This window comes from Diceros bicornis, chromosome 15 (assembly GCF_020826845.1).
Source record: "Diceros bicornis minor isolate mBicDic1 chromosome 15, mDicBic1.mat.cur, whole genome shotgun sequence".
NCBI lineage: Eukaryota > Metazoa > Chordata > Mammalia > Perissodactyla > Rhinocerotidae > Diceros > Diceros bicornis.
In genome coordinates, this window is record NC_080754.1 from 22,715,733 (window position 1) to 22,740,696 (window position 24,964).

The window sequence follows — 24,964 nt, forward strand, 5'->3', positions numbered from 1 at the left end:
GTAAAATTAATTCTCCTAAAAATAATGAACCAGTTTCTCAATGTCGACGTAAATATTAAAGGAAAATGATGTTTCAGCACTCACTTCAGTTACTGGAAAGCTTTTAGGTATGTTGGGAACAACTTGAGTAAATGAATCTATTTTCTCAATTAGAAATTTTATTTCATATAAACACATTATTTCCTAATGACATGTAGCATCAAAATTCAGACATAATGTAAAATGTACACCAACTTTCAGACTTAGTGCAGAAAAATATGTAAAATAACACAAAATTTTTTTTCTGTTCGTTTTCCAACTTTCAGTTACATTACAAAAAACCTCCATCCAGTGCTTTAGCCTTAACATACAGAAAAGGAGGCGGTGTCACCACAGAGCTAATGCAAGGGGAATCCATGTGGATGTGACTTAATAAAAGTTTTAAACTTATACCATGCATATTTACATATATAGGCCTACCACGCCTTCTGTTTAAGTCAGTTGCTTGAAAAATCATAATTGAAATCCACAGGAAAACAATATTAAAAGAGGGATTATAGGGGTCAGCCCGGTGGCATAGTGGTTAAGATCACGTGCTCTGCTTCAGCAGCCCAGGGTTCACAGGTTCAAATACCGGGTGTGGACCTACACACTGCTCATCAAGCCATGTGGTAGCACGTGTCCCACATAAAATAGTGGAAGATGGGCACAGATGTTCGCCCAGGGCTAATCTTCCTCACCAAAAAAAAAAAGAGGGAGGGGGCAGAGGATTATGAAGGGTAAGGATTCTCTGATGTAAGGAAAGGCAGCGTTGGGTTTCCTGAAGCTGGGCTTGAAGAGGCCTACACAAGTCTCCAAGAGAGTATATGGTCACAGAGAGAGTTGTTTCAAATAGGGTTTTGAAAACATCAGCAAGTGTTATGAGAAGAATTACTAGTGTATAGTAGATGACCAATAAACAGTTGTTGAATGACTGAAAGAATTATTAAAAATATAGTAGGGTTGATGACACAGGCCATAATTCAAACATGCAAGAAAAGTAATTATTTTCTACAAGGAATCTCATCTTGCTTTTGAGCCCACTCGACAGAAAACAACAACTATCTTCAACTTGTCAATGAACGTAACAAAGTCTCTTCCAATTTTAGCCAATCCTTTTCATATATTATCTCTGTTGCTTCAGGATTTAATCTCAGTAAATTACATCTTTTTTCTCCCTCCTTCTGATGACTTCCTCCTCAGGGACTTTCTAAGTTCTTGCAGATTTGAGGTAGAGATGTTTTGGCATTGACATGCTCTGGTCTAGCTTGTCCCAACTGGCAGGGCATCCTGCTCGTCTCACCTGCTTCCAACTTGCACCCACTGTTGAAATGGGTAGACCCTACTCTAGACTCCAGTCACATGGTCCCCATATTCTGCAGCCTCCTTGTCCTGACCCCATGCGTCTTCCAGTCCTCTTAGCATTTGTGCATGCCCCACCGAAATTCTGGACTCCTTGATGATACATACATGCCATGGGAACCAGAGGTGCTAGCACAAGCTCATTTGCCTAGACCTCATCTTCAGACATTTCAAATCAACCACAGCTGGCTGCTTTGCGTACTGAATACAGGGGTTACAGTTTCCCCAGGCTATGCCCTTAGAAACAAGGAAGCCCCCTGCTCCAGGATTCTCCTAATCTCTCTGGCCCTCACTACCCTCTGCCTGCTTCCCAAAGATTGGATTGTAGGGTAGAGGAAAAAAAATTTTATATTAATCTTGAAAATACAATATTTTGAATATATTGGGCTCAATGAAATATACTGTTAAAATTAATTTCACCTGTTTCTTCCTTACCATTTGCAATGAAGCTTCTAAAAAAATTTTAAATTATACATGTGGCTCACATTATATTACTATTGGACAATGTTGGCACAGACCAAAGTTAAGGGCAAGGGGAAGAAAGCCAGGAAACCTCAGAAATCTAGCTGCCATATCTTTGAACACAGCACAAACACAACAGAAGAGAGAGGTATGCTAAGTAAAAAAAGTTTTCCTGAACCAAGCCTCCTTCTAAAAGTTCAGGAAAATTAATTTAACACAAAAATAAAAAACAGAAAAGAATTGAAGCCCATCAGCTACTACTAAAAAAATCTAAGGAGCAGACTAATATACTTACAGGTGATAAAAGCATATCAGAGGCATGCTCAAAAACCAAATCAAAATTGCAATTTATTTCAAAAGGTGCTAAAAAAAATTAATAAAATTATACAAGACATGAAAGAACAACATAAAACAGAATTAGAAAAACTTAGACATGAGGTGACAGAACTAAGGAAAAATTTGATATAAAAGAAAATATCATTTTAGAAAAGAAGACAAAACAAGAAGGAACACAAAAGTAAATAAACAGAAAAAAGAAGGCCTTAAGAGAAATAAAAAAAAGAGGAAACTTCTAAAAAATGAAGAAAGAGATAAAAAGGAATCGAGAGAAAGTGACAAATATCGAAGATAATCAAAGATAGAACATACAGATAATAGAAGTCCCTAACGAAGAAAACAGACCAAATACTACAAGCTACCTAATTCAAGGAAACTCTTCTGAAATAAAAATACGTGAAACCATACATTGAAAGAACATACTGGGTATCTACAAATATCAACCAAGAATGACAAACACCAGTGCATGGTCTAGTAAAATTACTAGACTTAGGAAGGAAGAAAGGGAAGAAGGAAGGAAGGAAACTGATAGATAACACAGATAAATATCCGTTGGGCATCTACAAAAATATGCTTGTCATATAATCATCCCCTGGGCTTTAGTGATTTTCTTAATGATTATGAGGTGACTTACACCCCTACCTGTGCAGTTTGGTCTGCCTGTGCCTGGGTAAGCTGGACTTGCAAACTGCTAATTAGTTCCTCCTTCTCCTGGAGCTTATGTTTTATCTTTTCTACTTCCATCTCTTCCTCCGTAGAACTCTTGTCATGCTGAAAATGCAGGAGATAAAGTCATTTATTTAAAAGAACTACAATTAATATACATTTGATCTTTTTCTCTAATTTGCCCTAGTCAACCATTTGATTACAGTTTTACCAAACTGGTGGGAGCAAGAAATAACACCTGACCTGACAACAAGGAAGGAATCTTAAAGAGTTTTCCAGTTTCAATATGGCCAAGTAACTCCTATTAAACCCATCCTCCCTCCGATAACAGCTATAAACTCTGGACAAGAGAGAAGAACCACTAACAGAAAATGCTGGAGAGCAACCAAAAACGAGAAGATAATGGAGGGACTCAACTTGGAAGACACGGCACCGAGTTGCCCATTTTTATGATTTTCAGTTTGAGGGAAAAAGGAGTTAGCACCATGCAGGACTAAAACTTAATAGAAAATTTGTAGTCTCACTGTCTTGAAGAACCAGAGGATGGGATTCAAGAAACCACAGCAGCTGTTAAGTGAGGGGCAAAACATCATAAAAGAGCCAGTGAAGGGAAATCCGAATCTTTCAATAGTCTATTTTTCTCCCCAAAAGCTCTTCCTTAGACTGAACCAGATTCTGCCTCCCTATTGAACTCACCACCCCTAAACAAACCTAGTCTGCTTATTGGTACAACACAAAAATAATTTTACACTTTCTTCCACATAATAGTCGGTCAAGCATCTGAGGATTGCCATTATTTCTTCAACCATACTTTACACAGAATACCTAGCTCTGTAATGGGTAGACAATGGTTAAAGGGCTGTTGTGACTGATTGCTGGAACTTATAAATCATTTAATCCAACCCTTTTATTTAACAGAGGAAGGAAATGAAGCTGTAAGATGTTGATTTAAGGTCTCAGAGGCTTTAAAAAAAAAAGCCAGAGGATAAATTGGATAATTTAAAAGTCTAACAACATAGCAGAGGGAAAGTGAGAAGAAACAAAGCAACATGGGGAGAGATAGGTTTGTGTGACCACAGCCAGGCAAGGAAGGAATTATTAGAGGAAAAGCCCAGAACTAAGAATAGAAGAATCAAGATGAAGAAATTATTTGAGAAAAATGAGAGAAGCACCTAAAATAAGCTTTGAGAAGTTAGGCTTATCATAAGGCTATCAATGCAGGAAAAGTAACATCTCTGAGCATTAGATCCAGAAAGGAAAGACTAACCAAAGTCCCAGGAAGCTAACTAGTGACCCCAAAGGTTATGCCTAGAGAATCGATTAAAACCTCATTTCCCAAGAACTAAAAACATTGAGAAAAAGAATACTAGTGGGTCAAAGGGTGAAATTAAGAAAATAAAAAGATTTCTTATGCAGAGTAAAGTCTAGGCCAACTGTAGTGTGCACATGTGATATGCTGGCCTCCATATATTCTCACCAAACTCTTCACAAAACTGAAGTTTCTTGTTCTCTAAACGGCTGGCTGAATGTGAATATTTGGGGTTTAACCATTGAGGGCAGGTAGTAAAAATGAATACTGGGACAATGCTTTACTCCTCAAAACGCACCACCTTCCTGACTCCTCTCTCTATCTTAACTGTTTTCTTGGTAGCAGTCATAAACCTAGAGAGCCCCCCTTACAGGGAGCCCAAGGAAATCTAGCTGATTTGGCCCACAATGCATGAAACTTTAAGCCACTACTATGTGGCCATATGTGGACATAGAATATTCTGTATCATGTCACTGAATTAAAGTATTTCAGGGCTGGCAGAAACCTTAGAGACCATCTAGTTTAATCTTCTAATCAATGATGAAACTTCCCCAAAGGTATGTGCCTCTCCTATCTGAACGCCTCACTTCAGTATTTATTTCTTCCTGTTAGCCTTTTAAATTCTCTGGAAGTCTGTGTCACAACTGGCATTTCATTTCCATGTTTCCTGTTGGCCTTTTATTCTCCCTGTGTGTGGCCCAGAGCCCAGCTAGACTACAAGCTCAGTAAGAAAGAAGAGCCTTTACTTTAGTGCTGTATTACTTTAGCCTCAAAAAGGTTTGTGATTAGTGAAGATCTGCTATACTAGGAGGCTTTTTCCACTCAGAAAATATGTATTATACCCAGTCGCCATACCTTAGAGAGTTGCTCCTCTGACTGAGGTTCTGTAGGCAGAGCAGTCCCTCCTTGTGCCTTCATTTCTTCTATATGTTTATTCAAAGAAGTTAATTTGGCCTTAGCATGAAGTTTTAGTTTTTTTATTTTGTTCTCAGCAGCTTTTCTTTCTTCCTGCCAGAGAACAATGATGGTAAATGCATAAACGTTTACTCATCACTTATCTAGCACATAAAAGTTATTCTCGGTAGGCATCATCTTACAGTACTAGGGAAATAAGAAACAGATTCTCTAATAATCTAAGTGAAGAGAAAAATATAAGTGAATATTATGTCTGTGTTTTATGAAATGCTCGGCAAGAAAGAACAAAACAATGTTACCTGTAGAACTTCATCCTGTTGCTGCAGCTGAATATCCTTCTGTCTAATGACTTCTTTTAGCTCCACCACCAACTGCTCTGCATAAGCCAGGCGCTCCAGAACATCCTCTTGTGTTCTATCATTAAATTCCATGTCAGATGGTTGGGGTAATTCCTAGTATTTAGACAAAAAGGTTGCCAATGCACCAAGGAAAAGGTATTAGCTTCCAAATGGGAGTTCTTTCATTCTAATGTCATTTATCTTTTGCCCAGCTCATATCCTTGCTTGAGAAATCTTTCCAACTCTGATCCAATAATAATTATTATCATAGCAATATATTAAGTATTCTGTAAATGTTAAGCACTTTACAAACATTATCTCATTTACGTTCTTATTATCCTAATTCTACCAAAGAGAAAAATAAAGGGAAGCAAAGATCACAAACCATTAAGTGGAAGAGTCCAAAATCCAAAATTAAGAGAGTATTTGAATAAAATTCTCTTAACCACTAGGCAATACTGCTTGTCTTTTAGGAGAACTAGAGGACTTCTTTTGATTCCTATGTGGCCTCAGAAAATACAATCAAACTATAAGAGAAGTGGTAGATGGCTTTACAATAGCAAACAGATATTCTCAAACATGAAAAGTGCTCCAGTTCTGCCCCTTGTCATTCAAACCTTTCCTATGGAACAGGAATATATACCCCAGGGAGAGCTGAAACAATCTAGCGCTAAACAAGGCTCACAGGAACAAATGAGCAAGACTTTTAGAATCTCATCCAGGAGTTGATTCCCATCACTGTGGCTCTAAGGCTACAAACTTGAAGACAGATCATTTATAAAGTCTCAATATTTTTCTTAATCCTCTCTTCCACCTAGCACAAGGGAGGCTGCTCACACCCTTCTATCTTAAATTCTTTTCCTCAGAAGAACATAGAACAGATGTTTCCTTAATTTAATTCAGAACAGAGCTACTCACAGGATCTAAGGAAGCCCTTATATTCTGATCAGTGTCATCTCCTGATAATTCATGTAAAACAACATTTGCTAATCCTGACAATCGGCTCAGCATTTCTGCAGGAAAAGAAAACATAAGAATCAGTAAAATGGATACAGGCTTCTCCTATATCAGTAACTATAACATCTACAAGTGAAATAAGAAAACTGTGCAGGTGATATATATTAGACACAGACTGTACATGATGATGTCTTTAAAAAGACAATTGAGTATATACAGTGTAGTCACACACTGTTCTTTTCAGTGGCAACTGCACAAAGATTTTAATCACCATCACTAAATGAAACACACATACATAATTGTTTAGTGGAAAATAATACATGTTCTCTTTAATGCCTTTTCTTTCACCACGATTTCATTTACAAACATGAACTTCTAACTATTCCTTCCCCTGCCAGACTGTTACTTTGTCAATTAAACTCCATGATTCAGTGAAATTTTTCTTTTTATGTGCCTCATAAACCCCATTCTTTCAGGAAGCTTTCTTGATACACCACGTAGTTTCACTAAAATTTAAATATAATCCTTGTTCAAAATGTATAGCATTAAATGCACATATTAGAAAAGAAGAAAACTCACTCAAGAAGAAATAGACAACCTGAACATATTGATATACACACACATCATTTATTCATTTACTTATTTATTTATATATTCAGATCAGTGTCAACTGACAGTCCATAAACTCCTTGAAAGTAAGAATATATTTTGATATGAAAAATAAAAATAAAACTGGACTGTACATAGCACTAATATAAGTGATTATGCTGAATTTTATGTTTAGTGATAAAATGTTACTTGACTTTTAAAACCTTCAGCAGAGAGAAATATAAAAGCTGTTGTACAAAAACAAGCACGTGAATAAAACTAGTCTCTGCTACAGTTTTCTTCTACTCAGAGTAGTAACAGTGTTTAGGGTCGCCATGGTCCCTAATCAAGAAAGAAGTGAGGAGACCTTTGTTTCTATAACAGGTTGTCTTGGATAACCTAAGTAGCATACAGCATTTGAAAAATATGTGTGAAACAGGAAAGGAAAGAGAGAACCACTCCCAAGAGGGCAACATAGGACCATATATAACTACACATATAGCCACTGGAAGGGCAACATAGGGTCATATATAAGTAGCAGGACCATACAGAACCACTCATTCAAGCTGTGAGACTCATTACTAGTCAGTTAAAAAAACAAATCACAACTCACCAGTAGACGGACTCTAAACTTTCTTTTCAACTCTACAGATTCAATTTTCTGTTAATGAAGGAAATGAACACCATAAGTAAAGAGTCTTTATTACGCACATATGTTTGCACTCAACAAAGGAAGTCACAATAGAACGTAATTTATCAAACAGAATCACTTTATCTTCAGATTTTTCAGACTCCACTGGAAACAAGCAAAAAAAAAAATCAATCAATGGGACTCTGAGAAGACGGTAGTAGCAGACAACATAAATTTTAGATCTTCCTGAATTCTCACATAAAAATAGACACAGCAACTAGGTAAGAAAACCAAAAACCAATAGACAGGCTTTCCCAAAAAAACTGTAACAAAGTTTCCCACAAACTCCAAAATGAACATGGATTAGACAAACAACCAGTAGCCATAAGATCTGCGTGTCATCGTTGTCCATGCAGGAGGAAGAAGAGGGAAGAGAAAGGTGGCAGAATATGCCACCCCAAAATATGCCATTTTGGGATAAGGATTATTTTGAGCTAAAGGCACATGATAAACAGCAGGTACAAGAAGAGCACTCTGACCTCCCCTTCTTCTTCCTGAAAGCAAGAAATAAACGCTGCATATGGAAGATGTCCTCCCTATACCAGGAGGAAAGTAACATTCTTATTTCCAGTGATGGGGAGTTGTGGCTGAGAGAAATCTGTGTAAACTAACACTTGTCTTCCTAGTCACTTCTCCATGATTAACCATCCCCTTTTGCCTTGTCTCATTTTCACAATTTACTACTGTTTGTCCAACTCAATATATAAATGTTAGACTCTTACTGCTTCTTTGGGTCTTCATTTCCCTATGAGGGCTCCTGTGTGACATAAAACTTACATTAAATAAATTTGTATGCTTTTCTCCTGTTAATCTGTCTTATATCAATTTAATTCTCAGGCCCAGACAAAAACCCTAAGAGGATAGAGACAAAATTTTACCTCCCTTACAGAAGCTATAAGAGTGCAACAGACCTGATACCAAGAGAACCGCAAAAGAGCCAGTGGGACAAATTCTTAGAAACATACAACCTACTCAATCATGAAGAAACAGAAAATCTAAACAGACCAATAACAAGTAAGGAGATTGAATCAGTAAACAAAAACCTCTCAACAAAAAAATGCCCAGGACTTGATGGCTTCACTGGTGAATTCTACCCAACATTTAAAGAAGAATTAATGCCAATCCTTCTCAAACTCTTCCAAAAAATTGAAGAGGAGGGAACACTTTCAAATTCATTTTACAAGGCCAGCACCACCCTGATACCAAATCCAGACAACGACACTACAAGAAAAGAAAATTTATAGGCCAATATCCCTGATGAACATAGATGCAAAAATCCTCAACAAAATACTAACAAACTGATTTCAACATCACAATAAAAGGATCATACACTATGATCAAGTAGGATTTATTCCTGGGATGCAAGGATGGTTCAACATCCACAAATCAATCCATGTGATATACCACATTAAAAGAATGAAGGATAAATATCATAAAATTATCTCAATAGATGAATAAAAAGTATTTAACAAAATTCACCATCCTTTCATGATAAAAACTCTCAACAAATTAGGTACAGAAGGAATGTACCTCACCATAATAAAGGCCATATATGACAAGCCCACAGCTAACATCATACTCAACAGTGAAAAGCTGAAAGCTTTTCTTCTGAGATCAGAAACAAGACAAGAATGCCCATTCTGGCTACTTCTATTCAATATAGTACTGGAAATCCTAGTCAGAGCAACTAGGTAAGAAAAAGAAATAAAAGGCACCCAAATCAGAAAGAAAGAAGTAACATTGTCTCTGCTTGCAGATGACATGATTTTACATACAGAAAACTCTAAAGACTCCACCAAAAAATGGTTAGAACTAATAAACAAATTCAGTAAAGTTGCAGGACAAAATCAATATACATACAAAAATTTTTGTATTTCTACATACTAACAATGAACTGTCAAAAAAAATTTAAGAAAACAATCCAATTTATAACAGCATCAAAAAATAAAATACTTAGGTATAAATTTAATAAAAGAGGTGAAAGATCTGTACACTGAAAACTATAAAACACTGATGAAAGAAATTGAAAAAGACAAATAAATGGAAAGATATCCCATGTTCACAGACTGAAAGAATTAATTTTTTTTTTTGAGGAAGATTAGCCCTGAGCTAACATCTGTTGCCAATCCTCCTCTTTTTTGCTGAGGAAGATTGGCCCTGGGCTAACATCCATGCCCATCTTCCTCTACTTTATATAGGACGCCACCACAGCATGGCTTGATAAGTGGTGCATAGGTCTGCACCAGGGATCAAACCTGCAAACCCTGGGCCGCTGAAGTGGAGCCTGTGAAATTACCACTATGCCACTGGGCCAGCCCCAAGAATTAATATTTTTAAAACATACATACCACTAAAAGCAATCTACAGATTCAATACAATCCCTATCAAAATTCCAATGTCTATTTTCACAGAAATGGAAAAAAAATCCTAAAATTGTATGGAACCACAAAATACCCTGAATAGCCAAAGCAATCTTGAGCAAGAACAAAGCTGGAAGCATCACATTACTTGATTCCAAAATGTATTACAAAGATATAGTAATCAAAACAGTATGATATTGGCATAAAAACAGACATATAGACCAATGGAACAAAATAAAGAGCCCAGAAAAAAAATCTATGCATCTACTGTCAATAGATCTTCAAAAAAGGTGCCAAAAACACAGACAGGGAAAGGACAGTCTCTTCAATAAATGGTTTTAGGAACACTGGATATACACATGCAGAAGAATTAAATTGAATCTTTATCTTACACTATACAAAAATCAACTCAAAATGGATTAAAGACTTAAAAGTAAGACCTGAAACTGTAAAACTAGTAGAAGAAAACATGGGAAAAAGCTTCTTGACACTGGTGTAAGTAATGATTTCTTGGATATGACCCCAAAAGCACAGACAACAAAAGCAAAAATAGACAAATGAGACTGTATCAAACTAAAAACCTTCTTCACAGCAAAGGAAACAATTAACAGAATGAAGAGACAACCTACAGAATAGGAGAAAATATTTGTAAACCATACATCTGATAAAGGATTAATATCTAAAATAAATAAGGAATTTAAACAACCAATAGTAAGAAAACAAATAACTCAATTTTAAAATGGGCAAAGGATTTAGATAGACATTTCTCAAAAGAAGACATACAATGGCCAACAGGTATATGAAAAATGTTCAACATCACTAATTATCAGGGGAATGAAAATCAAAACCACACTATCACCTCACACCTGTTAGAATGTCTATTATCAAAAACACAAAAAATAACAAGTATTGGCCATGATGTGGAGAAAAGGGAACCCTTGTACATTGTTGTGGGAATGTAAATTGGTACAGACACCATGGAAAACAGTATGGAGGTCCCTCAAAAAACTAAAAATACAACTATCATATGATCCACAATCCCGCTTCTGGGTATATATTCAAAAGAAATGAAATCAGTATCTTGAAGAGATATCTGCACTCCCATGTTCATTGCAGCATTATTCACAATGGCTAAAATACAGAATCAACCTAAGTGTCCATCAACAGATGAATAGACAAAGAAAATGTGGTATATACACACAATGGAATACTACTCAGCCCTAAAAAATAAGAAAATCCTGTCATTTGTGATGACATGGATGAACCTGGAGGACATTATGCTAAGTGAAATAAGCCAGATACAGAAAGACAAATATTACATGATCTCATCTATATATGGAATCTAAAACAGTTAAACTCATAGAAGCAGAGAATAGAATAGTGGTTGGCAGGGACTAGTGGGTAGGAGAAATAGGGAGATGTTTGTCAAAGGGTACAAAGTTTCAGTTACACAGGATAAATAAGTTCTGGGAATCTAATGTTCAGCATGGTAACTATAGATAATAATACTGCATTGTATACTTGAAATTTGCTAAGAGAGTAGATCTTAAATGTTGTCACCATAAAAAAAATTTTAACTATGTGAGGTGATGGATAGATTAATTAGCTTGATTGTGGTAATCATTTAACAATGTATACGTATATCAAAACATCATGTTGTGTACCTTTAATATATACACTTTTTAATTTGTCAATTATACCTCAAAAAAGCTAAAAAAAAACCAATATCTACTTTCAATATTAACACCTACTTGACATAAATTAATAGCTAGGTATTAACTGCTAAATGTATGTGCAGCACCTAACAGCACAGCAGAGCACAAACGATATGTATCATATTTACTTTTAAGAAAAATTAAACTTTGATACTCTCACCATTTTGTATGATGCAAACTTTGCTGAACACATACATATAAGATGCTTTCTTCAAATGAATTAAAACAAATAAATTTATCAATTATCTGCCCCCTAAAAAAGCCAGAAAAACCCAGAAATGAAGAGTATATACAAGAAATAATAGAAAATTTTAAAAAGTCATTTTGGAAACAAAGATGAAACTAAAGGGAACAGGAAAATGAATAACCACAACAAATCATGCCTTAAGAAAAAAATAAAGTTGAAATAAAGGATAATTTTAAAAATCAAAAAGAAATTAACTATAAACTAAACATGCAACTACTTTATGACCCAATAATTTTACTTCTAGGCATTTATCTCAGAGAAACGAAAACTTAAATTCACACAAAAACCTGTACACAAACCTGTACAGGAATAGCAGCTTCAGTTGTAAGAGCCCAAAATTGGAATCAGCAAGGATGTCTTTCAACAAGTAAATGGTTAAACAAACTACGGTACATACATACCAAGGAATATTACAGGGCAATAAAAACCAACAAACTACTGATACATCCAACAATTTAGATGAATCTCCAGGAACTTATGCTGAATGAAGAAAAGCCAATTCCAAAAGGTTACATACTATCTAACTCCATACTTATATAATATTTTTGAAATGACAAAATATACCCGAGTTTTATTTTACAATAAAAAGGTTTTCAAAAAATCAATTAACAGCTCAAGTTGTTCATAAGGAGGTTTCGCCACTTAACTCCTAGCTCGTTACCCATCCTGACCTGTATATACCCCACTTTCAGATCAGATTCCCCAGCCCACCTCTGTCACAGCCCTGCTGTGTGCACCCACACGTTCTCCTGTAAGTAGCCTGGATCCTACTGCTACTGCCACTACCTTTAGGGCTTAACAGAAAAGTACTGAGATTTCAGACATAGTGACAATGTTTCTCAACCATTTTTAAACCATATACTCTTTAGAGAAACGTAAAACTATCATGTATACACAAACATGGGCACACAAATACTCACCCACAGTGGTATGCCCTAGATCAAATCTTTTGCATATCACCATTAGCCGAGAAGATTGGGGTGGATATGTAATTTCTATTGTGAAAATATGATTTTTCATCTTCCAAATATAAAATGAAAATCCTGAATGGTGTTTTCAAACTGAAACTCCCCCCCCAGTCCACCACTACCATACATGAGATTCTGATCACCCTCCCTAGAAAGGTGTGTCTCCACCAGCATTCTAGCGAAAGTTATTGCATATGATGGACACATACAGACAAACATAGGATAATAATAATATTAACAGTAACAATTATTAAGCAATATGTACCAGACACTTTATATATATTTCTCTCTAATCCTTACAAAATCTGCAAGGTAAGTATTATCATCATCCCCATTTTATAGATGAGGAGAACTGACACTCAGAGAAGTTAAGACATTTCCAAGTCTCTCAGTTAAATAAGCAGTATTGAATAAGACAAAAAAGTTCTTTAAATGGAAAATGGGTTACTTTTCTCAAACAACCATTTAAAAATATGTACATTTGAAGAAAGGAAAGATCAGTATCAGGGATGTGCCATTTCAGGCTTAAGTAAAAGGAGCATCTCATAGACTGATTCAACAGTCTGAGAGGTCCATAAGAAGGTAGATGGCACAGTGGAAAGAGCACCAAAGTGGGAGCCAGGAACTGAGCTTCCAGTCCTGGCTCCAACACAAAGAGGTCATGTTGTGCTGGGTAAGTCACTCTACAGTTTCCTCATCTTAAAATGAAGAAGACTGACAAGGAGCATTCTAATGTCCCTGTATATGACTCCATGATTCAAGAGTGATTTCTGTGGCTGTTGACATGAAAGGAATCATATGGAAATGTAAATGGGAAAGGCATCTCAGGCATAGTTAAGCGCTTTAGGTAGCTCAAAGGTTGGGAACTTGAGGGCAAGAGAGCCACTAAGTAGCCAGCTTAAACTAAATGAAGAAAGACGGATCTCACTGTAGGACAGAAATGGGCAAATGCATATATAAAAATTAGTGAAGGGGAAAATATTCATGTTCATAGTAATAAATTCATGTAAGGAATATATGTGACTGCTGGACAAGCAATGCCCTTGCTATTATTTTACAAAGCACCAGAATCATGAGTAGCAACTCGGGAAAAGACTAAAATAAAGAGCTTCATGCCAAGGCCAGGCTTCAATAAAACACTTAGGCAAATAAATGAATCCTTCAAAGTCAATGCTGGCCACACCTTCCACAAACCCTGCCACAGGATCTCGACACTTACAATTCAATGAGTCTTATTTTCTCAAAGTCTCCACTGAGATCAATAATTATTTTCAAAATACCTACTTGGTGTAGAGCATTATGCCAGGAGCCACAAAAATATAAAAAGAAATATAAGGCATGTCCCTAACTACGAAGAACTTAGTACAAAATGCATGGGAAAATAAAATACCTGAAGACAGTGAATGCATGCCTGTGTATATAGGCATATGCACAATTTGCTTTGGAATTTAAATCACATTTTCCCACAGAAATAAAAACACAGAAAATGGTTAGACTTCCAGCTCACGCCTCAAACTTATTTAATGCTTATTTAGTTGAGCCTCAGTAGTTTTCTTTAATTCTCAAAGTGATTATCAACCAGTTTGAGGAGCTGATAGGAAATAGTGCTATATAGCTGGAAAAAACAAATGCAATATTATAGTTTTACAATTAAAAAATTAAAATTATTTTTCGTGAAACAAAACCTTACTATTTTCATTAACAAATTTAGAAGTAAATGGTAGCTATAATTTATACACACAGTACTATGCACTAAGTACTGCTCCAATTGCTTTACATATAATAACTTATTTATCCTCATTACTGTACTCATTTTATTATTAAAACAACCCCAAGGAGGAGGTAACTACAATATCCCAGTTTTAAGGTGAGTAAACTAAGGCATAGGGAGGTTAAGTAATTTGCCCAGTCACAGAGCTTGACAAAGCTTCTTGGCTGGTAGAGATAGAGAAGATAAACTATTTTCTTTGTAACCTCATCACCCAACATTCTTCACTGGGGCTGCAAATAGGGCTGGAGGCATGAGGGCACTCATATTCTTTATATATACTTATAATTTTATAAGCAGTATTTTCGAGCAATACATAGACTAAAATGAAATGATTCAGAGTAGTATAGCCCCAAAGAATTCCATATTGTTTATATTACAGATAGGCTCACGCAAGGGCACAAGGATATACGAACATGGATGTTCACTACAGCAGTGTTTGTGATGGCTAATGTCTGAAAACAACCTAAATGTCCATCAACAGAGGACTGGCCAAATACATTTTGATGTTTCTACAAGGGAATGCTGTATAGCTTTTTAAAAGAATGAGGTGGTTTTATACTTACGGATATAGCAAAATACCTAACATATAGTATTGAGTGGCAAAAGAAAGGTGTAAAATAGTATGTATATTATGATTCCACCTGTGTGAGAGAAAAAAGGAGGGGGGTATATACTATATATGTGCTTGAATATGATCAGAAAGTTTCTTAAGAATAAATACAGTGCTTACTCTTGGGAAGTAGGGAATGGGGAAAAGGGTCAGTAGACAGAGGAGAAAGAGATTTCTGTTTTAACATTATATCCTTTGGTATTGAATTTAATTTTGCCAAAAGCACATATTGCTGATTTTAAAATAGCTTAATTAAAAATAGAGTATTACAGAGCCTAACATCCTTTTATATAGTGGTTCCTAACAATAGACTAGTATGTAATGACCAGTGGTGAGATGTGCCCTAAATAATTTATCCCTAATAGTAGTTAACCTAGAGAAGTTTATGATTTATTTTTTATCAACAAGAGTAAAATCTACATCCCTTTAATTAATCCATTAATGCAAAAGGTTAAAAAGAGAGGAGGCCTTTAAGAGTCAAGCACAAAGAAAAAAGAATTCTCTCTTAAAGATGATCACTTTTAGGGGCCGGCCCGGTGGTGCAAGCGGTTAAGTGCGCGCGCTCCGCTGCGGCGGCCCGAGGTTCGCTGGTTCGGATCCCGGGCGCGCACCGACGCACTGCTTGGTAAGCCATGCTGTGGCGGCGTCCCATATAAAGTGGAGGAGGATGGGCACGGATGTTAGCCCAGGGCCGTCTTCCTCAGCAAAAAAAGAGGAGGATTGGCGGATGTTAGCTCAGGGCTGATCTCCTCACAAAAAAAAAAAAAAGATGATCACTTTTAGCAGAGGCTGTTATCCAGGCCTTAGAATAAAAAAAAAAAGAATGCAAGTTCCCCCTAGTCTGGAAGTCCTCAGAAATACAAACAGACTTCTTGAAGAATAAGGAAACACCTTTATGTGATCTCCAAATTAGGTTGAGAGTGTCCCAGGGAATGGGCAAGAATTTCTTTTGCATCTTTTAAAATACATGTTTTGGAATAAGTAATGTATTTACACTGCAATTCATATAGTATCCATAATTAAATATACAATATTTGGAGGATGCTTGCTCAAAAAGGTTTACTGATAGAGTTTCCAATTAAAAATATTTGGGGGGCCGGCCTGGTGGCACAAGCAGTTAAGGGCGCGCGCTCGCGGTGGCCCAGGGTTCCCCAGTTCGGATCCCAGGCGCGCACCGACGCACCACTTGCCGAGCCATGCTGTGGCAGCGTCCCATATAAAGTAGAGGAAGATGAGCATGCACGTTAGCCCAGGGCCACTCTTCCTCAGCAAAAAGAGGAGGATTTGCAGATGTTAGCTCAGGGCCCATCTTCCTCACACACACAAAAAAATACTTGGAAGCTACTGATGTAGTCAAATTTAAGGCAGTGAAGAGGAAAGCATTAAATGGTCATTCCGTGGTCAAGAGATGAAGCAAAGCTGTGAAACAGTCAGTGTACAAGGCAATTTTTTAGTTCTCTTCAACTTTTAACTGTATATCTATTCCAGGATCAAATCCTGTCATTTTCCAAAAGAACGTTTCCTGATTTTGAACATTCGTAATCATTCTGACCATCCAAATTTAATTACTTCATGCTTCTGGAAAAGCCTCCAACCTTTCTGCAAGGGATTTCACTGCCATCTTGCACAGAACCGTTAAGATTCTTTAAAAGCTCAGAAAGTTTCCAACTACCTCCAAAAGTGAAAGTACTTATCCAGTTATTTTAAATATTTCTGTCCTACTCTTAAGTTGTTCTCTCCCCATAGGCCAGCTGGAACTCTTTAAATAAGTCAGACAAATATATTCCTCATTTGTCAAGGGGCTCAACCTTCCCTTCACATTCCTACACACCACGCCCATTAAGCAGAATAAACATCCTCCACACCACGCCCATTAAGCAGAATAAACATCCTCCACACCACCAAATCAAGTTCTTTTTCCTCCAGAACTTTCCTCAGGGTTCCATTTCCTCTAACAGTCTGCCCACCTTATTCCTGGGATTTTAGTGTTGATGGGGTCACAAGAATCATCCCTCTCTCCGAATCTCTCCAGCAACTCATCAGCGGGATCGTTGGACAAGCCCTCGTTGGCGTTAATATCTCCAATGTTTCTATGATCTCTGCCCTCACGACCTTTGATTTGTTTGGGTCCCGCCTCCCCTTCCGGACACTAAGTTTGTTCCGGGACTGAGCGCAGGGGCCCGGCAGGTTCTCTCCTACGTCAGCCGCTGTGTACCCAGGCCGGCCTGAGCAGGCCGCTCAGGGAACAGGGCCCTGCGGACAGGACTGACCCGAGCGCCTTTCTCCGTCGCTCCCGGAGAAGAAACGTCCTGCGAGGGGGCAGACAGCGCATATGTCCCCAAGGCCGCGCAGGGCGACCCCGAAGCCCTCTGGCGGGGCCAGCTAGAGTGTGGGCGACTAGAACTAGGCCTGATAGGTAAAGTGAGGCGGATGATGGGCCGGATTCGGGACTGAATCGAGGGGAGGCGGGGCGAGGAGGGGACCCGAGTGGGGCTGCTTCGGCAGCCCCCGCGGGCCTTGTGGCGGGGGTGACTCTAGGAGGGAAGGAGTCGGGGAGCTTCCCCCCACTCACCTGGAAGAGGCTGCCACCGGAGGCTTTAGCTGCCCCGCCTCCCAAATTTAAGCCACGTCAGCTCGAGAATCCCATACGCGACACCTACCGCCGCCGCACCCCGCCAAGGGACTCAACCACTCGCAGTTGGGATGGGAGATGGAATTAGGACAAGGACCAATCAGGGCTATCGGCAGAGCGTTCCCAGGGAGACCAGGCACGCCTTGTTTGTAACTAACCCATCAATAATGACAGAAACCAATCGACGCCCGGAAATGCTCCTCTTCCTCAAAGAAACAGCCAATGGACTCTAAAGAGTGGAGGGGGGCGGAGTCAGACGCCAGCAAGTGTTCCGGAAGAAAATCGGGGGAGACCCGGAAATGCCGAGAGGGCGGACGGTCTGGGAAAGGGCAGGTGTTTCCAGGGTGAGGTAGCTCTGCCGGTTTCCTCCGGTTCCTCCTCCAGAAACCAGTTCCTCCGCCACGTAGGCAGTGACCGCCCCCGACTACAGCTTAGGCTTTTGCGGAGACCCCGTACAGCCGGCACCAGCTACCGTTAGGATTGTCGAGTGAGCTTTGAGAAGGGCGTGGGGATGTGGGTTTTGCTTTTTTGAGTCGTTAAATATTAGAGCCGGGAAGTAGGTTGTCTTATATGACTTTTTAGGGATGAAAAATGAGAACCAGATTAAAGTGACTCGTCCGAAAACAAATAGCGACTTAGTGTTGGAACTCCGACTAGAACCCGGCGTCTGAATGAAAGAGGATCAGAGATGTCTCTAAGGACATGAGCGAGAGAGAACAGTATACTAGGAAAGTGCCTTTTAAGAAGTGGCACTTGAGCTGGGCCTTAAGCAAAAAGTGAAATTTGAGGGCTCCGGTACTGAGATGGGAGTCAATGAGGAGCTCCAGGAACAGTCACCAAAATCATACATTATCTCCTGAAGCCCCTAAGGAAAGGGAAAAAAGTAGCCAGCTCCCGTGATTTCAGGCACTCTTGACAATCAGAGTATTAGTTTGAATTTATTGAGTCTTATTGTATGCCAGGCACTCAGCTAGCCCACTATATGCGTCCTCACCCTAATGCTTACGCACCCCTTTGAAGTTCAACATCAGCTCAGTAAGGTGTTTGCTGGCTAGCCATCTAAAACCGCAGTCCCCTGCAGTTACTGTATACTGTTCTTGGACATGGAGATACAGCTGACATCAAAAGAGACAAAAATTCCTGCCGTTTTCGGACTAATAATTTAGTAAGGAGAGAGAAAATAAAAATAAATAAGTATAATTTGGCAGATGGCAAAATGCTTAGGGAAAAAATAAGCCAAGAAGGGTTATAGTGCATACAGGGGACAGCATTTTTAGAAAACCTGAGACCACACCTGATGACTTGTTTTATGCTCTTGTGCTCCTTAAAACTTGGAATGTACAGGGCAGCCTTTCCAGAGCCTGACATAAGACCGGAGCCAGGGCTTGGAACGTCTTCTGCAGGATCTCCCAAGAGCTTCTAGTTGAGGTCTGGGCAAGGGAATGTTGCTGAATATCAGCTGCAGCTGTTTAGGGCTGAGGCACCCAGCCCACTGCATTGACAGCTGAAACAGCTCCCTGATGATGTGCAGACCTCTCACGTAGCTGGTCTGAGTTATATTTAAATACAGTCCTCATTAAATAAAATCCTAATTAATCAGGATTACCTAGTCGTGAAGAAAAGTCTAAATTACGAGATTTGGCTTTTGTATAAGAATATCTGTGTATACTTGCTCTGCAGAGCTCTGAGTCCTTATTGGTTATGTTCCCCTACATCAGCAAAAATCCCGGAAGAATCCAGAGTACTAAACACCCCGTACTCAAAGCCTAAGAAAAGGTCATTTTTTAAACTCACCAGCCCTCATAGGTAGTGAGTCATGGGTGTCTTCTCTGGAAGTGTGGAGGTACCTGATTATACTTTGGTGCCCATTTATTGACTAGGGCTTGCCTGCAGAATGCAGCTGCAGCAGATGGGAACTGGTGTCCCACCTATGCTGAGGACAGAGATACTGCTGCTCTGTGAATTATTTGGGTTCTGTTCTGGTGTTCCAAGGAAGCCAATATGGCATGGGGTAGATTAGACCATTTGTCTCCATGTCACAGTGGGTAGTCATCCTTCATACCAATTGACTCCTAGAAACAGATGCCAGAGGAGACTTTCTACAGGAATTGGGACTTTTGTTCTCCTGACTTTCCTCCTGGGAATGTTGACACTCCTGATTAAGCACAGACCCATGGTGAGACTGGGCTGGCTTTAGGAAAACTGAGACTAGGCCTGGTGACTTTTGTTTCATCCTTTTGTGCTCCTTAAAACTTAGAAGGTACAGCAGCCCTTGGTGTGTATTTTCCTGCCCAGCTCCAGGTTCCTGGTCTCCACGGGTCCCTGTATATAGTCTGTCTGAGGATGGAAGAGATTGAGATTTGAGGACCTATTCTGTCTATGGTGCTTCCTTACCTCCTGCTGGATGAGCATTGGGTTGGGGAGTAAGTGTGGCAGGTTGGTCTTGGGAAGGCTGTAAGTGTGGAGTGAGCAGATGTCCTGGTTCCAGGCTTCTGAGAGGCGTCCCTCATGCCTGAGGGATACAGAAGCTTGCCAGTTTCTGCTCCTACTTTGATGTTAAGGCCCCAATGCCTGTCTTCCAGCTCTTGCTGAGCATCTTCAAGCAGTAGCAATTTCCCCAAAGGTGGGCAGGGCTAAGCAGGGACTGTGGCACATGAGAGAGCAGGAGAGCTAAAGAGACAGACCAGGCATCCTTGCCTAGGGGATGACACGGTTGTCTCCCAGCCGTGGTCTGGCTGGGAGCTGCTCCTCTGACAGCTAAAGAAGAGATCACTAAGACTCCTATTGTGTCTGCAGGGCCTAGAGATGCTAGAGCTGTTTGATTCAAAGGCCTGGAATAGGCCAGGCTCCAGAGAATTGATTGAGGCCTCTTTTAACTTCAAGAGTCTTCCCCACAGCATCAGCAGGCTCTGGGTACTTCATGGAGCATGTGGAGCCAGGCAGAGAACCTTGGAAGCCATGATAGGCAAAGAGTGGGGAATGGCTCAGACAGGTGGGCTTGTTTTCTGTAGGGGATGAAGCAATGGTATTTTGTAGAGGCTAAGCAGCATTCATGCCACAGTGAATCAGATACTATTTCTGTATGAATCATTGTTGAGCATTTTTAATATATGAGGAAGTCATATGGGGAATAATAGTGACTTTCTCATCCTGGGCACTTAGAGCCAAAGGCACGAGGAATCTGAAATCAAAGAGAAGAGAATTCCTAGGAGGTGTAACCATAAAGCTCTTATTCAACATTCATTCAACAAATACTTTGTAAGCACAGACCATGTGCCAGGCACTGGTGTGGCTTATTTTTGATCTAGGATCTAAGAATAAATCCTAGGCCTCTAAGCAAGATTTGCGATGGGGGTTTCTCCAGCCCATCAGTTTGAAGAATATTCTTATCGTGAATCTTAGGGGATGTGGCAGGCCACTCTTTTGGAGAGCTCCCAAGTACTATAAATGTTCTTTAGGATGTAGCTCTAATATATACTAGCGCAAAGAGGCCAATAGAACTCAAGTTATCTATCAAACTGACATCTCTGATATGCTTCATAGGTACTTTCAAGGACTATATCACTAAAACCTACTCTCACTGATATTCCTAGCAAAGAGCATCACCAGAATTAACAAAGTCACCCTACCATTGGTGATATAAGTAATAAATTTGAAGATTTGCATATAGAGCATATATTGTGAGAAAGTCTATGGACTTCCTAATTGTCTCTAAATTGTTCTAGGTGTGTCCTGCTCAGTAAACTTCCCTTGATCTTTATCATAAGATTTCTTTAACAGTTAAGAGATTTTTGGGGGGCTAGCTCAGTGGTGTAGCAGTTAAGTTTGTGCGCTCTGCTTTGGTGGCTCGGGGTTTGCGGGTTCAGATCCCAGGCGTAGACCTACACATTGCTCATCAAGCCATGTTCTGGTGGCATTCCACATACAAAATAGGGGAAGATTGGCACAGATGTTAGCTCAGCGACAGTCTTCCTCAGGCAAAAAGAGGAGGATTGGCAAAAGATGTTAGCTCAGGGCCAATCTTCCTCACCAAAAAAAGAAAGAGAGATTTTCTCCATTTACTGCTTTAGAGTACTAAGCATGCTGTTTAAGAAGGTGTATTCAACCTAGAGTCAAAACCAAGTTTATATTAATAGGTTTTGTGTGACCAGGAGTTAACAGCCTCCCCTCTGATCCCTGAAGGAAATGCAGCCCTAGCCTATGTCTCCTGCCTTATTCCTCTCAACCCTCAAGATTAACAACCTTCTCATTCACTTGCCTTACATTTTAATTAGGTTGACAGGCACAAGACATACAGACTGATTAATATGAATGAAGGATTTGGCTGCATAATTTATAGACCTGGTAATAAGACACTTTATAGGACTCCTATAAGGACACAGGTGTTGAGTCTCTGCTCCCTGGGAGACTCTTTTCCGTTAAAATTTGTGCTTCCTCTATATGCCTGTGTAGTGCTGAGGGTTGCACATTCAAGAGCCAGCCATCTAAGACCTTGCCTTAACTTTCTTGTCTTCTGTATGTCATATGGGCATCCTGTAAAGCCAATTTATTCATTCCATATTTATTACTTTAATTTTATTTATTTTTATTAATATTTCTATTCTGCTGATTATTTATTCTTGTGAGTGTATTACATGAAAATCCAGAGCACTTAAAATTGCTTGGATCTCTTAATGTCAGGGAAAGCCCACTTTTCCATGTGTGCTAGACTAATCCACACTCAGCAAATAGTTACTAAGTGCCTCTTCATAATAAATTGGTTGAATAGATATAGTATTTTTTCATTTCCTCTGACTGGAACACTTCTGCTCCTTCAACTGATCAGTTCATTCTTCAGTTCACTTCCTTGAGGGGCTTCTTGTGTCCATCTCCCAGACTAAGTTAGTGATTCTCCTGTACATATCACTCCCTGCAAAATAACAGTCACCACACTGTAAATCATTTACTTGCTTAATGTTTATCTCTTCTACTGGAACGTAAGCTCCATTAGCAGACACTATCTGTCTTCTGCGTCTAGCATAGCGTCTTGTACATTATAAATGCTTATAGATATTCATTGAATGAATAGCTGTATCTTAGAGTTTAACATCTCTGACATAATAGACACTTGGTCAAATACTGAGAACTCAGTCATTTAACAGATATTAATTGCATACCTCAAAGTGCATAATGCTTAGTGGAGGGACTAAAAGAAAAAATGCAGGGCACAATCCTAGCCCTCAAGAGGACTTCCATAAAGCTGATGGGCCATTTTCATGCAACCAATTAAATACCTACATAAATCCCAAGTTCCAAAAGAGTGAGTGAATGAACGATTAATTGAAATGAATAAGTGGTTCCTTTTAGAGTTCAACTTGGGCAAGTTAGTCAGTGTCTCTCAGCTTCAGTTTTCACATCTATAAAATGGAAATTATGCGTGTTCCTGTCTTGTAGGGTTGTTGTAAGGATTAAATTGGGTGATGACCATAAAATACTTAGCAGAGATGGGCACATATCACACAGTAAATGTTATTATTTAAAGCAGTAGTAGTATCATTACGTTCCTGGAAAGAGTCAAGGTGGGATGATTTGATGAAGGGTCTATGATTAGCATATCCTTACATTCTCAAATAGATTAGGTAAGGGACCAACTGGTAAAGAGTAATGCTGAAATGATCATCCTAGATCAGCAGTTTTTAAACTTTTGAGTTTCAGGATCACTTAATATACTTAAATATTAATGAAGGCCCTATATAAGGTTCTCCAGAAAATCAGAACCAATAGGATATATAGAGATATATATACGAGGAGGTTTACTGTAGGAATTGGCCCACACAGTTAGGAAGGATGAGAAGTCCCACAATTTGCCTTCTGCAACCTGGAGAACCAGGAAAGCCAGTGGTGTAATTCAGTCCCAGTCAAAGGCCTGAGAACCAGGAGCTCCTATGTCTGAGGGCAGACATCCCAGCTAAAGAAGAGACAGCAAGAATTCGTCCTTCCTTCTACTTTTTTGTTCTATTAGGACTCTCAAGAGATTGGATGATGCCTGCCCACATTGGTGAGGGTGGATTTTCTTTACTCAGTCTATTGATTCAAGTACCAACCTCTTGCAGAAACACTGTCACAGACACACCCAGAAAAAATGTTTTACCAGCTATCTGGGCATCCCTTAGCCCAGCCAACTTGTCACATAAAATTAAGCATCATGAATCCCAAAGAACTTTGGTGTAGGTAAATTATATCCAGTGATGTGCTAGTAAATGTTTAACAACCAGGGGAAATGTTTCTCCAGGGGTGAAATTTCGGATGTGTACCATTTACTGATTTCTGCAGTATGGGCACACCTAGTATGACCGATTTCAAGCTACCAATGTGTCATAACTGAATATGCAGAAATGTTCAGGAACACACACACACAGTATATTCTATATACAGGTACAATAGACATATTACTTTTATTTTAAACATTATTTGTAAGTTTATATAATTTTATTTTTTAATAAATGCCTTTTAGTTGATATTAGCATATACTCAAATGTGAATGCATATTAATATATTCAAGAGTTGAGGTTTAATAAATTAATTTTTACTGCTTCATCAAGAAGATTCTTAAGTGGGAGTCATCTTTTGTCTTCAATACTGTGGATGTGTGGCTATGGAGAATACAATGGCTGCTAGAACAGTCGAGGGCCTTTGCCTTGATTTGTGCCTGCAGTTGCGCTCACCATTGCTTTTGTACCATCAGAGCAAATATCACCACAGTGTAAAAGGCAAATAACATCTTAGTGTTATTATGAAAATAGTTTTGACCCTTCTATACTGAAAGGGTCTCAGCCCTCGCCCCCTCCCACAGGGGTCCATGGATCACACATTGAGAACCATTGTTCTATACAGTGGACTCTACAGGAAGAGATTGACTTTAATTAAAAAAAAAAATTATGTTGCTTATGTTACCTAATTTGAAACTCATTTACCCAACTACAACATGCAGATGAGCAACTCTCCAAATCGTTTTTAGTTTTACAGACATTAGGTATGCA

General features: G+C 38.9%; 1 protein-coding gene across 3 annotated transcripts in view; it reads right to left on the bottom strand.

Annotated features, from left to right (window-relative positions):
* Positions 1–17,978, bottom strand: part of GOLGB1 (golgin B1) — a 74,688-nt gene extending 56,710 nt beyond the window's left edge. For 2 of the 3 annotated variants that reach the window (XM_058555878.1, XM_058555875.1), the window contains exons 1-6: positions 17,886–17,978; positions 7,565–7,612; positions 6,325–6,419; positions 5,368–5,520; positions 5,009–5,161; positions 2,821–2,949 (exon numbers count right to left, since the gene is read on the bottom strand). In XM_058555878.1, coding sequence (XP_058411861.1) covers positions 2,821–2,949; positions 5,009–5,161; positions 5,368–5,520; positions 6,325–6,417 — 528 coding nt within the window. In that variant the 5' untranslated portion in view covers positions 6,418–6,419; positions 7,565–7,612; positions 17,886–17,978. Of the gene's footprint in view, positions 1–2,820; positions 2,950–5,008; positions 5,162–5,367; positions 5,521–6,324; positions 6,420–7,564; positions 7,613–17,280; positions 17,820–17,885 lie in introns of those variants that run through there. The other variant, XM_058555877.1, reaches the window with a different exon arrangement.
* Positions 17,979–24,964: the final 6,986 nt, after the last annotated feature.